Source organism: Megalobrama amblycephala, linkage group LG9 (genome assembly GCF_018812025.1).
Source record: "Megalobrama amblycephala isolate DHTTF-2021 linkage group LG9, ASM1881202v1, whole genome shotgun sequence".
In the NCBI taxonomy this organism is placed as follows: Eukaryota; Metazoa; Chordata; class Actinopteri; order Cypriniformes; family Xenocyprididae; genus Megalobrama; species Megalobrama amblycephala.
The window spans coordinates 18,247,685-18,274,667 of NC_063052.1; the positions used below are offsets into that span (position 1 = coordinate 18,247,685).

General features: G+C 36.9%; 1 protein-coding gene across 12 annotated transcripts in view; it reads right to left on the reverse strand.

Annotated features, from left to right (window-relative positions):
• Nucleotides 1-26,983, reverse strand: part of epb41a (erythrocyte membrane protein band 4.1a) — a 100,889-nt gene that overhangs the window by 43,019 nt on the left and 30,887 nt on the right. For 10 of the 12 annotated variants that reach the window (XM_048201963.1, XM_048201962.1, XM_048201959.1 and 7 more), the window contains exons 2-6: nt 8,042-8,442; nt 5,672-6,172; nt 4,562-4,666; nt 1,356-1,398; nt 1,184-1,259 (exon numbers count right to left, since the gene is read on the reverse strand). In XM_048201963.1, coding sequence (XP_048057920.1) covers nt 1,184-1,259; nt 1,356-1,398; nt 4,562-4,666; nt 5,672-6,172; nt 8,042-8,434 — 1,118 coding nt within the window. In that variant the 5' untranslated portion in view covers nt 8,435-8,442. The remainder of the gene's footprint in view (nt 1-1,183; nt 1,260-1,355; nt 1,399-4,561; nt 4,667-5,671; nt 6,173-8,041; nt 8,443-26,983) is intronic. The other 2 variants (XM_048201969.1, XM_048201970.1) reach the window with 1 other exon arrangement.

A 26,983-nucleotide genomic window follows, 5' to 3' on the forward strand; every position in this document is an offset into this window, starting at 1 on the left:
AACCAGTAATTAATCAAGTTAAGTCTTTATCAGTGAGTCATTGAATCATCATTAATTCAACACAATTAAAAAAATAATTAATGAAAATTAAAATACATAAATTAAAATAAAATAAAATTTAAAAAAAGAGAGCAGCAATTAACATTTTGTCAAAACCTAAACAACCTATGTTATTTTGTATAGTTGTCTATTCAGAAAAAAAAAAAAAAAAAGAAATCACGATTCTCAATTTTTCCAGAATCTTGCAGCTCTAATAAGGATAAAGCAGTTGGTTGGTTGGTAGGACGGATGGACAATTTTTATATATATTGCTGTGGCACTTATACATGTAGTCACAGTTGCTGAATACATTGTTAGACACTGTTAAGCAAAGTTATACTATTGTAGCACAATGTTCCATATTGTATATTAAAAAATTATAATAAAAAAGCTAAAATTATTTTTATATTCTGAAGACTGTAAGTGTGAACCATCCTTTTAGAGCTGAACGACATTCATACTTGGGTATACTCATTACAAGAACCAACTCAAATGTCTTTCATAGGCTACATTTCCACTGTTTCTGACCCATTTAATATGAATATAAAATGATAACTATTATAATTTTATTGTGATTATTATTAAATAAAATATTAAACAAAATAAAAATATATTGTACAATAAAAAAAAGTAAAAAAAAAAATTATTTTTATAATACAACTGAAAAATGACAGTACTAATATTTACATCGTATTTCAATTTTAAACATTAAACCACAAGCTTTATTTTGGCGGATTGCTGACAAATAAATATATATGCGCTGTGTGTTTCAGAGTGACGTGTGGCACTGTGTTCATTTACACACGTGCAGCTCATGGTACGGAGCTTCAACGTCTCAAAGCAGCTTGGTTTACAGTAAGTGAACACAATGCAGTGCTTCACTCTGAAACCCGCAGCGAATATATTTTATTAGATCACAGCCTTTGTGATTTGATAATCACACTAAGCCATGTCGCCAAACTGATTTTATTTATATGGCTATAATCCTAGACATCAGGGACGGGAAACGTTAAGGAGAGAAAGAAAAATGGATGGGTGAATGCAAAGGTCAATGAAAAGGTCAAATCGTCTAGCCAGAGCTGCAAAGAGATGTGTGAGTGGTTAGTCTGCACATTTTATATAGAATAAAGAAAGTGCTGTTCACCTTGTGATGTCTTCTGATAGCTGGGCAGGATCAGGTGGGTAAAACTTCACATTGAAAGTGAAATCATAGTTGGAGCCTAGATACATGCAAAAATGATTTAAAATAGGAACAACCGAAAAATATACCAATAAATATTACATGTCAAAGAGCTGAACAGCATGATGCTACTCACCTTGTACTTGCCGTCTGATCTCCTTGGTAAAGTCCAGCCATGTCTGAAAGAAAAAGGGAGCTTTGACTAAAGGCCTGTTTACACCAATAACTATAACTATATTAGTGCCCAGACTGTCACAAGCATGTAAGCATGTTCTGCATTTGGGTCATTTGCCACTTTAAATTCTTTAAAGTTGGATGGATTATGATTGGCTGGTCAATTTTTTTAAAGTTCATCATTTTCTTTAAGTGATTCAGATGATATTGTTCCTCTTTATAGTTACTGTTATAGCTGTGGACTTATTTATTCTGATAGAAATAGATTGATTATAAAAACTTTAAAGTTATAGTTCCCTTTCAGTTGGTCACATTCAACGTCTTGTCGGAACATAAGTTGCTATATATGTGACATCTGCATTCCCTCCTTCAGGGAATGAGGGTTACATATGTAACATAGACGTTATGGTCCTTGGTTTGATCAGGCTGCTTTAAAAACTCTAACTTTGCTTTAAAAAAGCAAATCTAGTTTTAAGACATTAAACAAAACAGCCATCATAAAAAAAAAAAAAAAAATTAACACTCCAAACTAGGGATGCACCGATACCATTTTTTAAGGACTGAGTATGAGTACCGATACTTTTTTTCTGGTACTCACCAATACCAATGCCTATATACTGTACATTTATTAATTTCCTTTTTTTCTTGTTTGATGTGGCAGTTTTCCAAGCACAACACAGTGAGACTTATGAATGTAGGACAGCTTCTTTATTATTATTCCAATGAAAAAAGTATTAAATTTGGAATACAGGATGAGTGGGCAATATAAATTTTATTTCACAATATATATTATATACATTTATTTAACATCTTTTGTTGTTTTATTAACATTAATGACAGACAAATATTTAAAGGTGCCCTAGAATTAAAAATTGAATTTATATTGGCATAGTTAAATAACAAGAGTTCAGTACATGGAAATGACATACAGTGAGTCTCAAACACCATTGTTTCCTCCTTCTTATATAAATCTCATTTGTTTAAAAGACCTCTGAAGAACAGGCGAATCTCAACATAACACCGACTGTTACGTAACAGTCAGGATGTACGCCCCCAATATTTTCATATGCCAGCTCATGTTCAAAGCATTAAACAAGGGCAGGACGTCTGGATGTGCACAGCTGAATCATCAGACTAGGTAAGCAAGCAAGAACAATAGCGAAAAATGGCAGATGTAGCAATAATAACTGACATGATCCATGATAACATGATATTTTTAGTGATATTTGTAAACTGTCTTTCTAAATGTTTCGTTAGCATGTTGCTAATGTACTGTTAAATGTGGTTAAAGTTATCATTGTTTCTTCTTGTATTCACGGAGACAAGAGCCGTCGCTATTTTCATTATTAAACACTTGCAGTCTGTATAATTCATAAACACAACTTCATTCTTTATAAATCTTTCCAACAGTGTAGCATTAGCCGTTAGCCACAGATCACAGCCTCAAATTCATTCAGAATCAAATGTAAACATCCAAATAAATACAATACTCACATAATCCGACGCATGCATGCAGTATGCATGACGAACACTTTGTAAAGATCCATTTTGTGGGTTATATTAGCAGTGTAAACTTTGTTTAAGTAAGTGTAAACACTGTTTAAGGCAAGCGCAAGCTCCATGGGTGGGGAGCGTGAGCATTTAAAGGTGGTACAGAGGATGTTTTCGTCGACTGAGTTTTTGAAATGAGCGCATGCGGAAGAACAACCCCCCTCCTTCACAGCTCATTTCAAGTGAACGCCTCCCAAAACTCGTGCACGAGTGTTTGTTTACCACCGGCATTCGCTGTGTTATTAAGCCGGGCACACATTTAATGACTAGCTAAAACATTCTGACTGTGCTCAACATACAGCGATTGTTTCCTGCTCCTGAAGCAGATTTATATTCTTTCACATGGAATTTGAACACCGACTGTAATCACAGACTGAACGCAAACTGGCTCTGACTGGACGCGTTTGAGCGCGATCAGTCATAAGTATCAATTTACATTCATAATCGGCCTTACAATCGTTAAGCCGCGCACACACTTAGTGGATTCATTATGTCGGACTCACCGCAGGTAACTCATAATCTGCAGTTGTTACTCCTGTCTCCTGACAAAAACATTGCATGCGGAGTGTGGAAAGTTACTATCTCTCACAAGGAACGTCATGGCAGTGATTGACAAGCCAGAGGGCCAATCCACGCACGCCTCTCGCAATGGCAGTGATTGACAAGCCAGAGGGCCAATCGTTTACGCGATGATCGCGTAAATGATTGGCTGATGTTTTTAAGGCCCTACCTCGTGCACAGATGATGTATATTAATAATATTCCTTTCAGTGCACCTAATAAATAGTCTTTTATCAGTTAGTAAAGACAGTTTCAAGTAATATTGCAAAAATGTATAAAACAAAACATCCTCTGTACCACATTTAAAGGGGCCGCAACATGAATTGGCACATTTCTAATTATGCCCCAAAATAGGCAGTTAAAAAAATTAATTAAAATAATCTATGGGGTATTTTGAGCTGAAACTTCACAGACACATTCAGGGGACACCTTAGACTTATATTACATCTTGTAAAAAAACGTTCGATGGCACCTTTAATTAGGCTACTATCCTTTAAGACCGAATTCATGGATGTAATATACTCTTACATATATCCTGTTTTCAACCATCTGTTTACGTCCACTTAAGCCATAACCAACTGTATTTACATGAGATACTCCACACGATGAACATTTTGACAACTACAGTATGTGTTCATTTGACCATTCAGGTGCAAGGAGAACTGATCACGTGCTGTCTGAGAGAACTGAGATTGGCGCGCAAGAAAGAGAGAGAGTGCTTCTGGTCTGTGTCATTCAGCGCGATTCCGCCTACCCCGCCTTCACATGCAGTTTGCAATGTGTGGGTTGTCATCATTAATTTTGAAGTATTTCCACACCCCTGAGGCTGACATTTTTCTGCTGCTGCCGTCGGTGCCTCTGTGCACGGAAAATTCTGTCAGTTACATCACATGAGGTATCGGGGGTATTTTTACAAGTACGAGTACAAGTAGCCTACATGAGCTTGGTATTGGTATCGGTGCATCCCTACTCAAACCTGAAGAAAACATGCTTTGTCAAGAAAAAAATATCTGTGAACATTATAATAGTGTGAGTGAGTGCTAACAGATTGAGGTACCTTTATAGTTGGCGTCTCCCATATGGCCAGACCGTAATAGTCCTTCTCTAACAGGTTCAAGTGGTCACACACCTTTGCAAACAGTTCCTGGCCTTTGGCATGTTTCTGGAAACAAAGAGACGTAGTTAAAACATAAAAGCCCCTGTTTGGAACATTACTATTTTAGTATTTTAAGCAGATAACAACTGTAGTCCTTATATAGCAACTTATGTTTTTTTTTTATTATTATTAATTACTATTATGGGACTGCCAAAGGTTAAGACATTTTTACAAGATAAATAGATCACATGCAAAGAGAGGAAGTCATGTGACAACGATGTAGCACATTTCAGTTTGAAACATTATGCTGACTGTTTCGCTTGCTATTTTTGAAGCACACAGTGTATGTTCTACATAAATAGATGACTTTGGATGCACCTTATTTTTCAATGTGGAAGTAACCTATTTTCTTTGAATGTGTGGAGACTTCGATTCATAGGTAATAGGTAAATAACTGGAATAAAAACATAATGCTGTAAATGGTAAAATAATTTGCGCTATGGTATTTATTATGGTAATAAATTAAAATAATATGATAACAAGTAACAGTTTGCAATATCAAGCAGCATAACGGATATTTTTTCTATAGCTAATATAACTGGAAGGGCATGAGACCGGAAGCCTCAACACATTCAAGTTACAACGTTAAATATAGGGTAGATTCGATTTTGATAGAGACTCTTGTGTGGGTCATAAAATGTAATTGTTAGCTTAGCGGGCTACATGCTAATGTCAGAAATAGCTGTGAATGTAAAGCGAGACTAGCGGGTCAAGTTGCTTCTAATAAAGATGTTCTGTTTCCCATAGAATGCTTTCTCTGTAGACGGTAGACTTCGAGTCAGCTCAGTCGGTTTTTAAGTCACACAGTACGATGGCAACAAAAGCAGGCCAAAGTGTCACATCAGCAGAAACAGTCTCTTGGTAGTTTGAGAGTCAATTAGCAAAGGAAGTAAAAGCCTTTGAGCAATGCTTGAGTTTCAGAGTCACTCTCCTGGGACTAGAAAATGATACACTACACTCGATAAGCATTAAAAGCGGCGGTTGTCTGCTTTGTGTGTGTATGTCGCTTACTTCCAGCTCACACTCGAAGAGGGTGTCATCCAGCAACTTGACTTTGCAGTGCATGATCCTGGGGCGGCGAGATGCTTTCTGCTTCTTCCCCTCCTCCTCCTCCTCCCCCTCCACTGCGTTCTCTTCCTCTTTCTCTTCTTCTTTTTCTCCTTCCTCTTTTACTTCTGTTTCTGCCGCACCTGTGTCTTCCGGCTTTGGTTCTTCCTCCACTTTCTCTTTTTCCTTCTCACGCTCCTTGTCTTTCTCTCCCTCCTCTCCTTTGGCCTTGTCCTCATTTTTCTTCTCCTTCTTCTCTTTTTTCTCCTTCTCTTTCTTCTCTTTCTTCTCCACTTTCTCTTTTTTCTCTAGCTTCTCCTTCTTTTCTGACTTTTCCTTGTCTGCTTTCTCCTTTTTCTCCTTTTTTTCCTTCTTGTCCTTCTTCTCCTTCATCTCCCCCTTCTCCCCCTTTTCTCCCTTGCCTGACTCCAGCTCGGCGTCTTCTTTCTGATCTGCTACAATTTGCTGGAGGAAGACAGAATTAAACATATTAAAAACCAAAATTTAAATTAATTCACAATCAACAACGTCTAGACAATGAGTTTTTCAACAGACAGCATTTAACTGGTCTGGCATTCTAAACAATAAACTTTTTTCCCCCCAGAAAGATGTTTTTGTTTAAACAAACATAAACTAAAATCCTTTTTTTCCTCAACTTTTGTGTGCAAGTCCCACATCCAATCAACAAATGATGCATAGAACCGTTAAAGCTACTTAAAGGACTTTAAAAGACTATAAAGGGATAAGGGATTCTCCCATGATTTACTCACACTCAAGCCATCCTAGGTGTATATGACTATCTTCTTTCAGACGGACACAATCAGAGTTATTTTAAAAATATATCCTTGCTCTTCTAAGCTTTATAATGGTAGTGAATGGCGCTGCTGATTTTGAAGTCTAAAAAAAGTACATCCATCCATCATAAAAGATATCCACATGGCTCCAGGGGGTTAATAAAAACCTTCTGAAGTGAAGAGATGGGTTTTTGTAAGAAATATATCCATATTTTATAACAGTATTGTAAGCTTAGATGTCTCTCGTGGTTCAAACAAATAGTGCTGGGCAACAAACTCAAGCTCCTCTTTTCTTCAATCAAAATGTATTTCTTTTTCAAATTTCTCGTATTAGACTTTAATTCATGACCGCTGTTTTTTTTTTGCTTTATTCTCTAGCGTCATGCATCAGGTAAGAGGATACTCTTTTGGCGTCAATCTATTTGCGTAGGCCATCTGTCGGAAGCTAGTTATTTTAGTTTATAAAGATTTACATATAGATATTGGTCTTACAAAAACCCTTCGCTTCGCTTCGCTTCGCTTCGCTTCAGAAGGTCGTTATTAACCCCCTGGAGGTGTGTGGATATCTTTTATGATGGATGGATTCACTTTTTTGGACTTCAAAATCAGGAGCACCATTCACTGCATTAAAAAGCTTGGAAGAGCTGGGAAATGTTATAATGTAACTTCTATTGTGTTCGTCTGAAAGAAGTTTTATATACACCTGGGATGGCTTGATGGTGAGTAAATCATGGGATAATTTTAATTTAATTTGGGTGAACTATCCCTTAAAGTGCAAATTTACAATTTTGCAAAAATAGCAAATGATGTCTTAAAAAGCTTTGTGACCATATCACTTGGTTTAATGTCTCTATTCAAGAGAAAAGAGAGCAGAATTAATAATAAAAAGCTAGCAGTGAGGAAAGAGCTGAGGCATGTTGACAGTAGTTAGCAGTGCCTGTTCAGTATGAACAGCCTCTCAAAAAGCTTTTAGTGCTGCTGGAACAGATGAGAGCTGCAGAGAGAAGGTTTTAACACGCAACCTTTGACTGTAACACAAACGTGTGAATGTGAGATGTGTGAAGCTCCACAGTCCAGTTAGCCTTTGGATAGACATCCCTTGTTACATGCAAACATTTTGAACAAACAGTTGTCACCCTGAGGTCATATCTGACATGTCGGTTAAGCCCACACACCAGTAGGATAAGCGTTACTCTGACTTTTTGCTAAAAAAAAAAAAAAAATTCTTACAAAAAGTCTTATGGCCAAAAATGAACCACAAAAGGCAATTACTAAAAGCATTACTGTTATTATATATAAAAGAAAAAAATTTACATACTGTTTCTTCAAAGAGCTTGGAATTTAGTCATATGGACCACTTTTATGAATTTTTTATGTAGTGTTGCACCAAACTTGGCAACTGAAAATAAAAATTAATTTTTAGATGGTGCAAATGGTACATTTTGATGTCAATAAAAACTGCATACTAGCATACTATTCATACTATTTTTCCAATATCTCTCTATGGCAAAAATCTTCAAAAAAATATTATTTTTCTCACCTGGTTTTCAGCACTGCTGATTGAGTGCTGGTCTAGAGCAACATCGCCCTCTATGCGCAGTTCTGGCTCGGGATCCGCTATAGGAGCTTTGGGTTCTTCCTGGCTATCCTTCTCTCGGGCCCTCTCCGTCTCTACCCCCTCACCCTCCGAGCACTGCGAGCGGCGCTTCAGGAAGGAGGAGAAGAGGCGGGAGAGGCCACGGCCAGCGGAGGTGCGCTGCCGCGGCTTTAGCTGCTGTTCCTCCTCCGATCCCCCAGGGGGCAGCGAGGTGCCGGAGGGACTGTCCTGAGCTGTATCGGTGGGGCCTGGCTCCTGTGCAGTGGGGTCCTCTTCTTCCTGCTGCTGCTCACACACCTGTTTCTTATGAACGCTCTCCGCCTCGTCTGTCGTCATGGCAGTCACTGGAGGAAGAGAAGTTTCAGTATCTAATTTACAGCATTTTATTTTATTTTGCATACAAATTCACATCATTTTCATCTTAAATATAATGAGAGATTAAGATTAGAGCTTGAAAATAGTACTTTAAAAGTGTCCGGATAGTATACTATTTTCAATGGATTTTCACAGTATGGGCTTGTCCCAATACCCAGACTTGCGCTCTTGGCCACAAAGCCAGTGCATGTGATAGGAAGTAAATGCGCAGACCAAAGTCAGTGCCCTTAAAGGGATAGTTCACCCAAAAATTATCCCATGATTTACTCACCTTCAAACCATCCTAGCGCGTAGTACGTCATACCATTGTGTACTCCGCCGTGGAAGTTAACACCTTTTGGACGTACATCGAATGCATATGGCTGTCACACTGGAAGCTCGTTATTTTACTTTATAAAGTTTTAAATAAGGACATTTGTCTTACACAAACACACCGATTTGCTTCAGAAGGTCTTTAATAACCATTAAATATACCTCAGATTGTGTTCGTCTGAAAGAAGATAGTCATATACACCCAGGATGGCTTGAGGGTGAGTAAATCATGGGATAATTTTTATGTGAACTATCCCTTTAGAGTAAATTAAATCCACACTATCTCTAAAGCCGCACACGCACTTAACGATTGTAAGGCTGATTATGAATGTAAATTGATACTTATGACTGATCGCGCTCAAATGCGTCCAGTCAGAGCCAGTTGCGTTCAGTCTGCGATTGTAGTCGGTGTTCAAATTCCATGTGTAAGTATTTAAATCGGCTTCAGTCGCAGGAAACAATCACTTGTATGTTGAGCACAGCTAGTCGTTAAATGTGTGCCGGCTTAAAGGTGAAAAAAGGGGGAGATTTTTAATGATGAGGAATGTGCAAACACAATACTATAAAAATAATGGTTACATTTTTGGTCAATACGTTGTAAACATTTCAAAATCCGGGTTCATGCTATACAATTTATAATAGTCTTTTACGATTGTTGCTTGTCAGACTGTACGAACATGATCCCCACTATGAGTCATGTCACACTGTAGGATCTCAGTCTTTAAATGTCAGACTGTACGACAGCCATGATTTGTTAAAAACAGTTGCATGCATGTCACATCAATCTGTGACATTTTCTGTGAAATTGTGGAGATTTCTAGCATTAATTCTGATCATGGCTTGTCTTGAAAAGAAAAATGTAAAAAAAAAAAAAAAAAAAAAAAAAAAAAATGATGATGTGTGTGGAACAAGTGGTGGTTTGTTGTTGTCGTCGCACTGATTGTGTTATCAGGTTCTGTGCCCTTACTGATTTTTGATTTGACAGATGTCGTAGGAGAAGCCACACTGCAGGACTGTGCTCCAAAACCTCTGACACTGGTAGAATTTCATTAGAGGTAAAAATTATCATTATCATCAACGGTTGCAATCTGTCAGTGAACATGTCAAACTAGTAATCAAAGACTACAGATATTGGCCTAGGATCAGAGGAATATTTTAGGACTTGCAAAATTTGTCTCAGACGGCCAAATCATGGCCAAAATCGTACAGTGTGCACCCAGCTTAAGAGCCTGTGTTGGTGCCTCTTCAGGACATGATGCCACATGGCCATGTGCCCAATTGCCCATATGGTTAATTAGATTCTTTCCTTGGCATGTTCATGACAGTTCATCAGAGACATATTGATGTCCGAGTAATGAGCAACTCAAAGTATCAGTTGATCCTCTTCACAAAACCAGTCTGAATGATGTTCATGAGAACCAATTCAATAATTCAGTCAGGGCAGTTAGTAGCCCAGTGGACATAAAGATTATCGATGAACACTGTTCTTTCAAAGCAACAAAGCTATTAGTTAACTAAAACTGTAATATAGCATATTTTGGTGTATGGACTACTGTTATGATACTTTGCGATGCTGTGTGTTATGTTGAAGCCTAAAAGCTTGAAATGCATGTAATTTTATGTCTTCAGAATTTCTTGTTTTGTGCTGCACAGAAGAAAGAAAAATCATACAGGTTTGGCACAAAAGAGTAAATGAGGAATAAATGATTAGAAACTTTTCATCTTTGGGTGAACTATCCCATTAATAATAATTTAAAATGATTAATTTTATTTATTTACTTATTAAACTTATGAAATTTAATTTTAATTATGTTTTAGAAAAAACGTAAATTTTATTCGAAATTGTTGTGAATTATGCAGAATCGTTTAAGAAAGAATCACAATGCCTGAAGTGAATCGATTTTTTCAGACAAGCTCAGAACTGCTACACAACTACAGCTCTCTATACATCGCCACTGAACCCTGAAGAGTGTGAATAAACAAAATAACAACTGATTGGATCTCTCGTGCTCTTTCACACACATACACAGCAAACACATGACAAAGTGCTCTTTTAAAATGCATCCGTCTATTTTGAAATGATCAGTGAAGCCATATCCAATTATGACAAGATCACACATTTCAGTGTTAAAGGTGCCCTCGAATGAAAAATTGAATTTATCTTGGCATAGTCAAATGACAAGAGTTCAGTACATGGAAATGACATACAGTGAGTCTCAAACTCCATTGTTTCCTCTTTCTTATATAAATCTTATTTGTTTAAAATACCTCCGAAGTACAGGCGAATCTCAACATAACACTGACTGTTACGTAACAGTCGGGGTGTACGCCCCAATATTTGCATTATGCCAGCCCATGATCCCAACATTATGAAAGGCATTAGACAAGGGCAGCCAGTAACGTCTGGATCTGCACAGGTGAATCAACAAACTAGGTAAGCAAGCAAGAACAATAGCGAAAAATGGCAGATGGAGCAATAATAACTGACATGATCCATGATATCATGATATTTTTAGTGATATTTGTAAATTGTCTTTCTAAATGTTTCGTTAGCATGTTGCAAATGTACTGTTAAATGTGGTTAAAGTTACCATCGTTTCTTACTGTATTCACGGAGACAACAGAGCCGTCGCTATTTTCATTATTAAACACTTGCAGTCTGTATAATGCATAAACACAACTTCATTCTTTATAAATCTCTCCAACAGTGTAGCATTAGCCGTTAGCCACGGAGCACAGCCTCAAATTCATTCAGAATCAAATGTAAACAATATAACAGTATACAATACTCACATAATCCGACGCATGAATGCCGCATGCATGACGAACACTTTGTAAAGATCCATTTGAGGGTTATATTAGCTGTGTAAACTTTGTTTATGCACTGTTCAAGGCAAGCGCGAGCTCCGTGGGCGTGGTGCATGAGAATTAAAGGGCCAGTAGCCCTGAATCGGCTCATTTATAATGATGCCCCAAAATAGGCAGTTAAAAAAATGAATTAAAAAACATCTATGGGGTATTTTGAGCTGAAACTTCACAGACACATTCAGGGGACACCTTAGACTTATATTACATCTTCTTTTAAAAAAGTTCTAGGGCACCTTTAAATCTAATCCAATGTGTGCACATGAACCATTTTAGTCAATGAAGGTGTTACGTCATCCAGCCGTCCCCAGACCTAATGACATCACAGAAGATTTACACACTAAAGCTTAAAGGGTAGTTGGTCTAAGGAAGCTGTTACAAAACCTGAAGCAGCTTGACCTGCGTTGCCCAGGCAACAGTGGATTCATTGAGGTCGACTGTGTCAGCGTGCACTCAAACATTTCACACAGTGACAAGGCTTAAGTTTGGCCCAAACATGGGTCAAGAATTATACTTTAGTATGTAACACAGATGTTACAGGTTAGTTCAGCTCATTAGTTGACTTGTTTATCTAGAACTGTCTAAGTTTTGTGTTAGCTTTAATAAGTACTAATTTAAACTTTTAATTTAGCAGCGTAATTGCATTCTCTTCCATACTGTTGCACTACAAAGCCCCAAAGAGGAAATGGTGATTGAGAAAAAAACTCAATGCTTTTGTGTTCACTTGCAAAACTTTTGTGTTGCCAGAGATGGAAATAATATGCGATGGGAGGAAAAACTCAGTTTCATTATGCAAAGTTTCTCAAGGGAACGCTAACATTTTGGTGAGTGAAAGCAAAGTTTTTCTAACAAATGCAAAAATTTTGCAAAAGAACTCAAAGGGGAACGCAAAGTGTGCAGAACAATGGCCATTCAGGGCCGGATTTGAGGAATGGTTCTGTGGCATTCAAATGTCAGCTTTTTGTTCTTTAACATCCAAAAGGTTACATATCACATGTGCATTTACAAACATTAGTCTACTGAAACATGACAGTTGGCATAAAGCTTGGTACATGTTAGGGGTGTAACAATATTCAAAACAGAACTGAAAAAAAAAAATACACCACCGAATGCCCCCCGGCCCAGCCTTGGCCCGTTGTTGAGGATGACCTCACTTTACCTTACCTCACAAAACTAATTTTTCTTTCTTGGCATTTTATTAAATAGTAATTAAGGGTGTAACAGTAGGTAAACATATTCGTCCCGCAAATTTTCGGTACGTGTCTAATGTGTACACGACAAATACAGTGTTGTAGCCTAACCACCATTAACCACCAATAACCACAATAAGCTCCATGTTTTGTTACTTTCGATAAGAAACAAAGTGTCATCTTTCAAATTCTGCCCATTTTATCACAAAATTCAAACAAAAAATGATGTTTTGGTGCTCTTTAATGTGCCGCGACTAATACAGGCGCCTCAGTTAAAGCGGCAGAGCGTATCATCTCTTCCTCTTTAATACTAGTTACAGAATGGACATGAATGAACATCTGAAGGTATGTAGAAAGTAGGGATGGACATTTTTCCAAAATATTGTATTCGAATATTTGGGCTCGTAAAAAATGAATATTCGAATATTTGTTTATTTAAATGAGGTTAAACGAGAAGGACGTTATTTTTTTAAAATTCATCAAGATTTTGTAACCATTTCTGAACAAGCTTACGATTAGGCAATATGCACAACAAGCTTACGTTATATCTTAAGCTTTTCTTTTAGTTCAAAGCATTAAACAGTATGTGCAAACAAAAAATACTATATAAAGAACAAAAACATTTAAGCTCAAGCAGCGTGAACGGGAAAAACGCTTAAAAGCAGACAGCGCCAGTTATCGTACAAAACGTTCATAATAACGTTCATAATAATCTGCCAAATGCATAAAATGTAAATGTAAATGTAAAAATAATACACTCGAGTCAGTAACGTTATATGGTATGGTTATCGTTTTCATATTGTTTCACATGTTCATGTTGAGAAAAATAATAATATCCACATGCTCGGGTGAGAAAACGAGCCGCAACAGACATTGCAGAAACAAAGATAACGAAAATACATAACGGTATGCTAAGCTAAGTTTCTAACAGCAGCACTTTGTGATTTCTGTTAGTAAATATATCTTCCTCGATGAAACTTAAAGAAAGCATACGTCTCAAAATCATTTTGCTATCAGATAAGTTCTTATCGGCTCATTCGGGTTACAGCTGCACTTACCTGTCGTGAATGCAGTAAGTTAATAGACAGCTGTCTTTCCTCATTCGACGGGTGTTTAGATTTCATTTTCATGACGATCAAATAAAATGAACTTCTTTACGGCCAGCAAAGCAACATAGTAAAATTCGAATAGTATTTTTATTTTTCGAATATTAATTACAGGTCGAATATTCGACTATTTGTGCACACCCCTAGTAGAAAAATACAGTACAACTAACTGAAACATATTTCGTGTAATTGCTCAATCAGTGTTTCAATGGTGGAAAGATGTCAATAAAACAACTTCGTAGTAAACAATGTCATGTAGGATTACATTTACCTCTAAAACAAAACACCAACAGAAATGTCCCTGGCCTGGTCCTCTCTCATCCTTCACTGTCATCACTCCTCCTTTTATCCTTCTGGAGCTCCTCCATGAGTCTCGAGACCTTTGTGGCGTGCAGGTGACACTTATTAGCAATCGTGCCACCGGCCTCGCTAGGGCTGGACGATTAATCGAAAAGTAATCGAAACCGAAATTCAGAACCTCTAACCGACGTAATTTTCCCATGACGGTTATTTTGTTTTTTTAGTCCTGTTAATACTTCCCCCTTAAAAACATACTACCGCGTGTGTAGCCACATGACTCTGCCCCGTCCAGTCAGTGGCATAAAAGCAACACAGAGGTGAATGCCGGTTCAACACATAGTGATGGCACGCGAGCGGTGAGCCTTGCGTCTATACTAAACTTTGTCAGTTGTATTTGTTTTATGGACATTCAAGCGATTAGACGATCGGATGTATATTAATATATCGAGCTACCGTGCTCGCGCAGCTGCATTGTGACACGAACATTCATACAAACAGTAGCTGCGCAAAACGTGAAGATCGCGCACACTGAGAGGAACACAGAAACTAGTTGTCAGCGCTGTCCTGTGATTCATCACTAAAGTAGCTTAGAAAGTCAAAACTTATTATAGCATATATTTTTCTACTTTTGAAGGAACTATTTACTACCCACAGCTTCACAATTAATAGAGTGACGGTATAACTAACTCACACACGGAATCACTCGTACTGGTACTGTGCTAATTTATCTTTATCTGATTTACAATGAGTAGAAATCTGTAAGAAATGTTATGAACCATAGATAAAAATAACTGCTGAAAGTGAGCTATAATGTCAGATCGCTCTTTCAATAGGAAAAAATATCCCACCTTTAATAGTCAATCATATTTACAGTACAAACCTTGTCAGTGAACTATGAGGGCAAAAAAAAACAAAAAAACAAAAAAAAAACCAGAAACAAAATAATCGTTCATTAATCGTAATCGAGGTAAAATGTTCAATTAATCGAGGTTTTGATTTTAGGCCATAATCGTCCAGCCCTAGGCCTCGCTCTGTTCCCATGGTTCGCGGCCCCGCCCTGCTTGCCAAAATAGGCCTATAATTTTTGGCCATCATGGAGCTGCTATCAATATGTGGGGTATTGAAATCGCTTTTGAATGCAAGTTCATCTTTTACTTACACTTTTGAATTTGTGATTATGTGTACTCTATGTATAAGGAGCGATGGTACTGACCGCACATTTTACAAGATAAGATATTTGTCAATGACGCTCAGGATCTGATGCACACTAAATCGTCCTGTCAGTTATCTCTCCTACTCGTCATGTAATAAGTGAAATCTACAGTGGCCGAGAGAGCTCAACACGCTGCAACTGAAGAAAACACATGCAAATAGAAAAAAACAGCACATTAAGAAACATCTTCATCAGTTGGACAACACGTGTGCTGCAAATAGCACAGACCACAATGGAAATGTTTCAAGGCGGGGACCCCAACAAGCGGCAAACCTGGCTGGGACATGCTTATTGTTCAATGTCTATCCATCAGTGGTGTTGTCGATAACTTGAAAGGTACGGGGTTTTTTTGTTTATTTTAACATCCTGATCGTATGTACTGTACAGTATCTGCAGTGCGTTTCTGTATTTGGTTGAACTGTGAGTATTTGCAGCACATATGTTGTCAAACTGATGAAGATGTTTTCTTTATTTGCTGTTTTTTTGCATGTGTTTTCTTCAGTTGCAGTGCATTGAGCTCTCTCGGCCACCGTAGAAATCTGACTCCTGCTGCACTGTTGCGACTCTGCAGCTCGTGCTGTATATGGAGCAGAGCAAACACTTCCAGTTTAAAATTGTTGCATCCGTTTTCCAACTGAACTAAATGTTTTTTTATTTCTCTAAAAAAAAAAAAACTAAATCAGTGGGGGCGGTGTCGTGGTGGGCAAGTAATGTAATCGGTATGCGGCCAAACTCCGTGTAACACTGGTAATATTATTCAAAGATCTCAGAGTAAATATCGTGCTGCTGTGTCCTCTGTACCTGTCAGAGTAGCCCTGGTTAACCACAAGCGGGTCATACAGCTGCTGGAAACCAGCTGCACCTGAATTACATCAAAGGAGAATCGCTGAGACTACAAAAAACATGATCTAACCAAACAAGCACTCTCGCTGTTCTGCTGTCCCATACAGATTCGGACTGAACTGCCTGAGTGCTCTTCCAGCGCAAGCAACCTTAAAAACGACTCAAGGATGTTATTCCCCTCACCGATTCCCAACTATACACAATCCCTTCCATCCTCTGTCTGGACCACGCAACTCTCTCCTTTGTTCTCTATCCCCCTCCCTCTGGTGTAGTATTGCATTGAAATTTGGGTCTTTGACTCATTGCATGCACCACATTATAAAAAAGCCTATTTTTATTTTATTTTTTGCTAACAGTGATAACAATTAATGAAGCACAGCACACAGACAAGTAAATAAACAGACTCAAATAGTTCCCTTTTGAGAACACACACACGCACACACGCACACACACACACACACATACATGTCTGCCATTCAGTCATCATTCTTTCCCATTCATTAGTAAAATAATTACAAAGCCTCATTATGAGGGTTCAAGTTTAAGCACTGGCAGTCTCTTGAGGACAGACAGCAAACACAGTGGACTAAAGAAGACTGTGCCATTCATGCAGAACGGCTGTTTGTTTGAGTGAGTGTTTAATCAACTAACCTGGCACCAAGATGCATTTGACCTCACTGGATCTTTTATTTTACTTTATTCTAAAGAAATCAACATAATGACATAAGGAACTTGTCATTAAAATGAGTGTGAATCAGGTTAAGGGTTTGTGTAAGGGTCAGGTTTTATAGGGAAAAAAAGGAATGTACAAAAAGACAAGTGTGTATTTTTCCTCAGTCTCTTCAATAAATAAATACATATGTACTGACTGCACAATAAGATACTTCTTATTAGGAGAGTGCACGTGTCTGTGACTGCCAAAAGCAAATTGTTACACCTCCCATTCTAAAATGAACCCAAACAGGAAGTGAACTTCTGAACTTCTCAATTTATCTACTTAAAGCCATCAACAACTAAACTACACACCCACCACCTGCTCAACTAGGACTCAACCATCCAGCTGCTCAAAAACAAGATGTTTTACTACAAAGAGTGTGTCTTGCAGTGCCTTTCTACTTTGCCAAACAAAGATTCTCACAAATCTTCCCTCCTCTCATCTGTACAAGAGTAGATACTGACTCTAATGCCAATACACACACATGGTGCTCTGCTGGGGGATCTGAAAAACTCTTTTAGATCCGGCCCATGTTTCCACTGACCTGAAAGCCAAATGATAATACATACAGTACAGCAACCTGCCCAGTGCCCACAAACAAACAGTACATGCTGGTTTCTGTTTCTGAGAGCTCTCTGACTCCTCCACAAACAGCAATTTATTTACCACTGTCAAGGTCCAGAAAGGTATTAACCTTGAGTGGTTTGGTCCCACATATGGGATTTTTATTTCTGTGCCCCTGAGAGTACGGTCCCACATATGGGATTTAGAACATTCAGTCATGTCACATAACTGCCAGATTCAAACTGTGCTTTCCCGCTTTGGCTGTGAGACGGATGCGCTCAGCAGCGCTTGTACAACTAAGCAGTGTTTTTTAGCCACATAACATTTTTTTAACGTTTTAGACATTTAAATGCACATAAGCACCAGTAAAACAATACATTTAGAGTTTGTAAAATACACACTGATGTTAGACATCAGTGGAAGCAGCAATAACAATCCCTTCAAATATAATTTGCCAACATTTATTTATATCAGACAAACATAGTGGGCCTAAGTAACTATAAAGTTTATTCTATTATTCTTCCAGTTCACCAGCCACTTAATTGCATGCATTTCGGGAGAAATGCCATAAATCCGACTGACAGGACTCAGGCGCAAACTAAGATGGCGGCACCCATCTTGCGTTATAGATCAAGATAAAGATCATTTATAAAGGTTTTTAAATTACAAAACTCGGAATCGGAATATCAGATAGTTGATGACATGGTAAGCAAGTGTGTGAATGTTTTAAATAAAAAAGGAAAAGCAAAATAATAGCGATACATCTGCCATACAGTGGTATTGTGGCTGTGGTGTGTTACGTGACAAGCATGGAAACAATAAGGGCAAATGTTCTAAAATAAGGGTCGCCTTAAAAAACTCACTCTGAGGGTCAACTAGAATATTTTAAACTCACATTTGAAAGGGTTAAAGACACCGTTAAAATAGTCCACGTGACTACAGTGGTTCAACCTTAATTTTATGAAGCTACGAGAATAATTTTTGTGCGCAAAAACAAAACAAAAAGAATGACTTTATTAGGGCTGCCCCCGACTAAAGATTTTTCTATTTGACTAGTAGTCGTTCAATTAAGCCATTAGTCGACTAATCACATGTTTACATTAATAAGTCATAAATCACAATAACCAGCTTTTAATTGCCTATATAAAACATAGCCTAATCAGTGCTCAAGCCTAAGCATAAAGCTTTCCACAGCGCACCGGCAAAAGTAATGATTATGAGTGTGTCGTGAAAAAAGGCGACTGTCTAAACATTTTATTTATTGTTTTCTGTTTTGGGCTGCACAACGATGCTGACTCATCATCTCCACAGTAGTGGAGATTTTTCTGCGACTAACCAACTAATAAAATCTTGCTCGACCAAGCCTCTTCTAATCAACTAATGGTTAGTCAAATATTAGGGGGCAGCCCTAGACTTTATTCAACAATTTCTTCTCTCCTGTGTCATTCTCTTACGCTGTTTACATTCAGCGCTTCCAGGTTCTCCGTCAGAACGCCGGCTCAGTATTGGCAGACGCTGTGAGAACACGTGAGTAGCATGACACATGCGTGTGATGCTGACGCAGAAGCCGGCAAATAATGAGTAATTGACGTAAACACGGAAGCGCTGCACTGCATTCACTACATAAACTGCGTAGGAGACTGTCAGGGAAGAGACTGTTAAATAAAGTCACTATTTTTGTTTTGTTTTTGCACACAAAAAGTATTCTCATCACTTCATAAAATTAAGGTTGAACCACTGTAGTCATGTGGACAATTTTATTAATGTCTTCTTTAGTACCTTTCTGGATCTTGACAGTGGTAATTAAATTGCTGTCTATGTCAGAGAGCTCTCAGATTTCATCAAAAATATCTTAATTTGTGTTCCGAAGATGAACAAAGGTCTTATGGGTGTGGAACGACATGAGGGTGAGTAAATAATGACAGAATTTTCACTTTTGGGTGAACTAACCCTTTAACTGCACTGACATTATTGGGTGAGGATGAAATTTGAACTGAATTGAGCTGGATAATTACAATAACTTTGCAACTTGAACTGAATTGAATCAACATTGAACTAACTTGAGCTGAATAATGGCACTATAGTCTTCTGTAGAGCTGATTATAGCTGAATTGATCAAGATTCATAAATGATAAACTTTGCAAAATTGACAGTTATTGAACTGAACTGAATTGAATCACTGAACTAAATTTAGCACATTTTTATCTAATTTTAGCAATTTTGCTTTACAGCTAAAATTGAATTTCATTTCATAATTTATGACTTTTACAACATTAACTCTGTTATTTTCCTGTTTATTAATGTGATGCTGCTTTGAAACAATTTGTATTGCATAAAGTGTTATGTAAATTAATGTGTAATCAGGGTAAGAATCGCACACTTTCTGAGGTACTTCTTTTAAATAATTTTAAGTCATTTGTGACCATTAAAAAAGTATGTTCTACGTAGAATGAGTGCATGAATGTATTCTGTACGTAAAACATTCATCATGTCGACATTGTTTTGTAACCTACCAGCACTATTTGCCTCGCTTCACTGCCATTCACAATTCCTCTCCCGTGGCCTCATGGGATAGTAAATTGTATGTGCATTTCAGAATGTCAACGGAAGAAGTAGGTCATCTGGGGTATTATTTGCCTACTGTTTTATGTAGAGTAGTAAACATTTGAAGTGTATCAAAAAAGTTCATCAAAGTTGTCATAAGAACTAAGTTGTCCTAAGAAGAAGGTTTTAGGACAACTTTGATGAAAGATTTTGATTCACTTCAATTGTTGACTACTATATTTTCACCTACTATATATAGTAGGCAAATATGAGATTTCGGATGCAGCCTTTGTGTAACTAAAATAGTATAGGGTGCATCGGGTGCTTGCAATATGAATAACTTAGTTGATAATGATGGGAGTGATCTGGTTTTGTTTTGCGTCAGCTCCTGATTTGAGACCAGCAGGTGCAGAGCCCATTTTACAACCTAGAACTGTCTTGTATTCAGCGCTGTGTCTGTGGAAAGAGGTATGATTCTACAGAACCCATCTCATTTTCCTGGCCTGAAGGAACAGGTGAGCAGGGTGTGTGGATGTCTGGAAGCTTCCAGTGACATAATTTGGCCTGTCTGCCATAACAGCAAACAAACACACGCCTATTTTTCCTGCAGGCCATCCAATATCTCCTCCAAATCAACGTCATCCTTTCTACAGACCCTGTCACTCCACTAATATCCTGTCCACCGCCAGTATGAGGCCTGTCTACATGCATTTGTGTTACAATGCTTTTGTACGGCCGCTATTAATCTGCGGGGTGGAGGAAGGAGGGGCCGGGGGTGTGACGGCATAGATTTACTGAGACAACAATGACAGAAACAAACACACTGAACTGAGACAGAGACACATTAGACACGCTGAAGTCCTGAACCCTCTCTGAACAGCAGACAACAACACCAACGCTGAGTTTATCAGGACGTCAGTGAATGACAAAAAAAAAAAAAAAAAATCAACAATCAGGAAAAGAAAAGCCAAAGTTCAAAATAAGATATCAGTAGACATACTAGCACCTGTAATGTGGTATTAACTGTAATAATAAATAAAAGGTATTAATGAAGAATGAATTAATAAATAAACGCTACTAAATCAAATAAATATTAATGTATTTAAATTAACATTTAATAAGTAAATAAAAAATATTAAATACTAAAAATTATTAATTATTATTAAATGTTATGAATTAATAAATAGTAAATACATATTAAATACTCCACTGTACAAACTCCTTCTCTGAAATAAATAAATGCTAGTAATAGTGGTATTTTTTTTTTTTTTTGTAGTAAAAATAAATAAATAGTTTTGTAAATATTTAATAGTATATATTTAAGTAATATTAAATATATTTAAATAAATATTTAATAAAATAATGTTAAAAATACTCCATTATACAAACTCTCTCTCTCTCTCTCTCTCTCTCTCTCTCTCTCTCTCTCTCTCTCTCTCGCTCTTTTGTTTAGATCCTCTGACCACTAACACCACTGCACTGACACTAATCCACTCTTTAACATTCCCTCCCCCCTCTCACACACACATTGGGTTTTCATGTTTTATGGGGACTTTCCATAGACATAATGATATTTATACTGCACAAATTGTATATTCTATCCCATAACCATACCCCTAAACACATACCTCAGAAAACTTTTTTACATTTTCAAAAAGCACCATTTTGTATGATTTATAAGAGGTTTTCCTCATGGGGACCAAAAAATGGGGACATTTTTCCCCATAATGTAGGGTGTACCAGGATCCCACACACACACACACACACACACACACACACACGTCCCTCTTCTTGCTGCATCTGCCATCCATCAATACACCACACACCTCTCATATGCAAATAACATCACTTATAACACTTTCAAAAATAGACATGTGAGTGCCCTGTGAACCAAAACACACTTCTATCCCATTATTGCTATTGGACACACAACTTTATCTAATTACAGCTCTCTAAATTATCCACACATCACAACATCATCCTCAAAATCAATACAGGCCTGCCCACGCACAACATCATCCCTTTACACTGTTCCCCAAAACACACAAGTACACACACACACACCCCATCATCCTCTTATGTATCAAGTGCGGATACACACGCACTCATCCAATTATATCTCACTGCAACACTTACAGTGTATTACAGTTCACTGCACTCAGATCCTGTAAAAAATTATTTTTCAAAGTTGTAAATAAAGATTATTGGTGTATGTTTTACAAGAAAAAAAAAAAAAAAATGAGACTTTCCACATCAAAATGTAATGTTTAAAGTGTTAGTTCACCCAAAAATTAAAATTCTGTTATTTATTACTCACCCTCGTGTCGTTCCACACCTGTAAGACCTTCGTTCATCTTCGGAACACAAATTAAGATCTTTTTTATGAAGTCTGAGAGGTTTCTGTCTCTCCATAGAGCTCCAATGCAACTACACCTCCAAGGTCCAGAAAGGTAGGAAAAAGACATCATTAAAGTACTCCATGTGACTCCAGTGGCTTAAACTCGATTTTATGAAGCGACCACTTTATTTACAAAATAATATTATCTAAAACATGTTCACTCAACAATGCCAGTTCTCACGTGAACACCAAAAGCATGTGTCGTGATGGTCGTGATGCACTCGTGAACCTGCGTTGCAGATCAATATTTTTGTAAATAAAGTGGTAAATTATGTTTTATTTGTTTTATTTTTTTTTTTTTTGTGCCAACAAAGCACTCATGTCGCTTCATAAAATCGAGTTTAAGCCACTGGAGTCACATGGAGTACTTTAATGATGTTTTTTCCTACCTTTCTGGACCTTGGAGGTGTAGTTGCATTGGATCTCTGGAGAGACAGAAACCTCTCAGACTTCATCAAAAAGATCTTAGTTTGTGTTCTGAAGATGAACAAATGTCTTACAGGTGTGGAACGACACAAGGGTGAGTAATAAATAACAGAATTTTAATTTTTGGGTGAACTGACCCTTATTTCAATTAGCTACTTGCCGTTTGTAATTATTTGTTAAATTTGCTAGCAATTTCTAAGTGAAAAATGTTTCAACACCAAAAATGTTTCAGTGCAGAAGGAAGCACTGACATCGACCACAACACATTTGCGTATAGTTGCTGCAGTCATCTTCCTTATCTTTCACACACACACATACACACACACACATCAGATGGTGCAGTGGTGACAGATGGTGTGTGGGGTGTTTTGGCCTCTTAGAGACCATGAAAAGTGGACATATGTGAGACCCTTCGCCTCTGACCTGACCGACAACCTCTACAGAGGAATACACACACTTATTGACTCGGAACAATCCTTATCTTCATCACTCTCACAAGCACCAAAGATCAGATTTCATTTGACACATCATGACTGTTTAACTGCACACATTTATCTTCACACTACTCCTCCTCTTTTCTGAAAGAGTAAAGGGTTGGGCTATATAGCTAAAATAAAATACTTCAATATTCATCAATCTTTGGATGATATTTGATATATATTCAATAACTATTGTATTGCTGTTAATCAACCAAGTAAGCACAGTTCAAGTTTTCTATCAATGCAATCATCTCAAAACTGCCAAATATTGGCAGAATAATCAATCTGGCCTTTATATCATCCTATCAATGCTCAGACCAAATGCTGATAATAGACAAAGCATTGTTTCAGTGATCACCAAGTACAGCATGTGTGGTTAATTAAGTAATTAATTAAAACAGAACAACATTAAACTTCTAGACTATACTTCTTTTTATTTACAAACATTAAGCTTTGCCGATTCAAGTGGAAAAATTCCAGAAAACACAGATCGGTCTTTCAAAAAACAAACATTTGAACATATTCATAGAAAAGTACTATACAGAGAACATGTTTGGGCATCTCAAGACAGCTGACTGATGCTCTCTGCCAGGGTTCAATAATAAGTATGGCCTGATGGCCGGCTCGAGTGTAAGAGCTTCTGGCCAACTGACCAAACTGTCACTTACCCTATTGGGCAAGTTCTGTGCAGTGACACAACTATACCTTGCCTTGCAAATTTAAAAATTGGATTTTCTGTGATGTACTGAACATTGATGTGAAATCTGCTCAATTTGAAACTGCGAGAATTGTGATAGACTTGGAAGCATCAGTTGAAATGGATAGAAAAACAGTCATCTTAATTTTCCAGCAACAAAACTACTGTTCATAAGGGACTTCTTTCAAAAAAAAAAATGTGTTTTTGAATTTATATCTGTAATGGAGTTATATTGTAGCTGCATACTTTTAAAAATAAGAAAAAAAAAGAAAAACCTAGTAATTTTTTTAATGAGAAATATCAAATGTTTATTTCTAAAGACGCCAAATTGTTGTCTGGACACTGCAACACACTCTGTGGTGCCTTTTTTAAAAACATAAATTCAACATAACAAATAATAATAGTCTTTCAATTCTGCTAAGAGGTCACAGCATGATATATCGGTGGTATATGAATTCACAGGTCAGAGTTCACCAAACTTGAACTTTAGAATGCAAACTTGAATTTTGGAATATCATGTGTAACAACATTACACATGATAGTTTTGAGTAGTTTTTAAGGCTTGCTTGATTTATTTAATGGAATCTACCTGAATAAGTCATGTACAATCTCCTAAATTATTTAGTCTATGACACAATGAATGTAATATTTTTAGAGAAATGTGCTTTTTTATTTTAAGTTGATTCTCAAAAGTGTGTGATTTTAAGTGAACGGAAATGACCTGTTTGTAGCTATCTGATGTTGAGTCATGTTGTACAATTAAAAGACTATATGCTAATGGTATTAGTAGGAACAAACTTGTTACTGCACTGGCATTAGCATATCTATTGCTCACTGAACAAACATGTGTCATAGTATTAGTACTTAAAGTTATCCACAACCATACCATAAGTCTTTTGCACAATGGCAACCATCGAAACTTCAAAATAGGCCTAACATAAACTCTTCAAATGTCAAATATATAAGAACATTAAACATTAAAAGTTGTTTCCCTTCACTCAAAAACACATGAAACAACACTTAATTTCAATATTTACTCTCCATTTCCCAGCCATATGCAAAGCATGCTGGGAACTAACAACAACCACCAAATGGTGTCTCTAAATAAAACCACATAATTGAGCTATTACTCTTAAAATAAATAGATTCTAGCCTTCTTTCCTTAATTTTATCAGCTTAATCGGATCCTCAATTCAAGACTCAAAATTGATTAGGTTTCCTTTAAAAAATGAGTTATGTATCTCTTGGTTTTATTAGTGAAATGTTCTCAATATTGTCTACAACACTGAAAAACTATTTGCTTAATAAAATATACACACTATTTTTAATTATCAGCTTAATTTTTTGAATGAAAAATATATACATTTATGGTGAGATCAGTAAAATAGCATATTGTAAAAAGTGAAAATGTGTAGATTGGGGATATGAAGTGGCAAAACATGTTTGCTTTGCAAGCACATATTGTACTCATTTTTTTCACCCTGGTCTAAGTTACACGTTTTGTTTCAAAACTTTAGCTGAGACAGTGGCTGAAATTAGAGCATAATTGCACTTTCCAATGTAAGCTTGTGGCCATTGTGGAATGAGCCAGTATTTTAATATAAAAGTTGTGCTTGTAGTAAGTGTGTAAATCTGTGCACACTGTCAGACTGATCTTTAGTACACATACAAGTGTGCATTTTAATACTTTAGAGCCCTGGAATGAGCTTTAAGTTTTATCTATAAAAAGAGAAGGCATATACATATGTCTAACACAAAAACATTAAAACCACAGCTTTGTACAACACTCAGTTGTCATTAGATAACTGTGTGTTCCTAAATGTACGCTATGACAGAGCTTTTAAGCTTAACTTAAACATGTTGTGTTTATGACATATTTATTACTGGTTAATTATAATCTTCATAATCCACATTCCACATCTTTCAGGAATTTTAAAAAGTATTTTATATGGATTGTTCTCAACAAGAGTAATTTCTAGCTGATTAGAAAAATGTATATTCACTATTAAAATACCCATGATTTTTTAAGATTGCTAAAAAAAGGTGTAAAGGCCAGTTCACACCAAGAACGATAACTATAAATATATAACGATAACTATATTAGCATCCACACCAATGCGTGCTTTCATTCTGTTTATTCTATTCATTGCTGTCAATGTTTTTATCGTTCATCAGCTGGGAAAAAAAAAAAACGTTCTGAAAATGATTCCATTCAGTTATCGTTGTGGACTCTGCCATTCTTTATTTAGAATGATTTTTAGAACTCTTTTTCTTTGTCATTATAGTTATCGTCCTTTGTGCGAACAGGCCTTAAGGAAGTGTGAGACTGAGCGAATATGATGAGTGCTGGAAATCTCAGGTTAAATCCCCAGCAATAACAGCTCCTCACTGGAATGCTGCTCTGTGATTGGCTGGCAGGGTCAGAAGCTGCTGATTGGGCATAAAAACGGGAAGTGGGAAGCCCACAGGAGCAGATGTACACAACTCTAATGCTGACAGTGACATTACACCGATTTATACACATACACACACACAAATACATTCACACCTGCAGTGGCACAAAGCTGCCACTTTCACTTCAGAGGTCAGTTGTATGGCCAAAATCAAAAATACAGACGTGCAGTTTATATATATATATATATATATATATATATATATATATATATATATATATATATATATATATATATATATATATATGTGAGTGTGTGTGACACATACAAAGCTATGACTTGCGTGACAGATTATTTGGAATTTTGTGAACGAGTTTTGCTTTCCAGCCCCCACCCACTTTCATTGTATGGAAAAGAGCAACACAAACATTCTGCAAAACATCTGATTTCATGTTCCACTGAAGA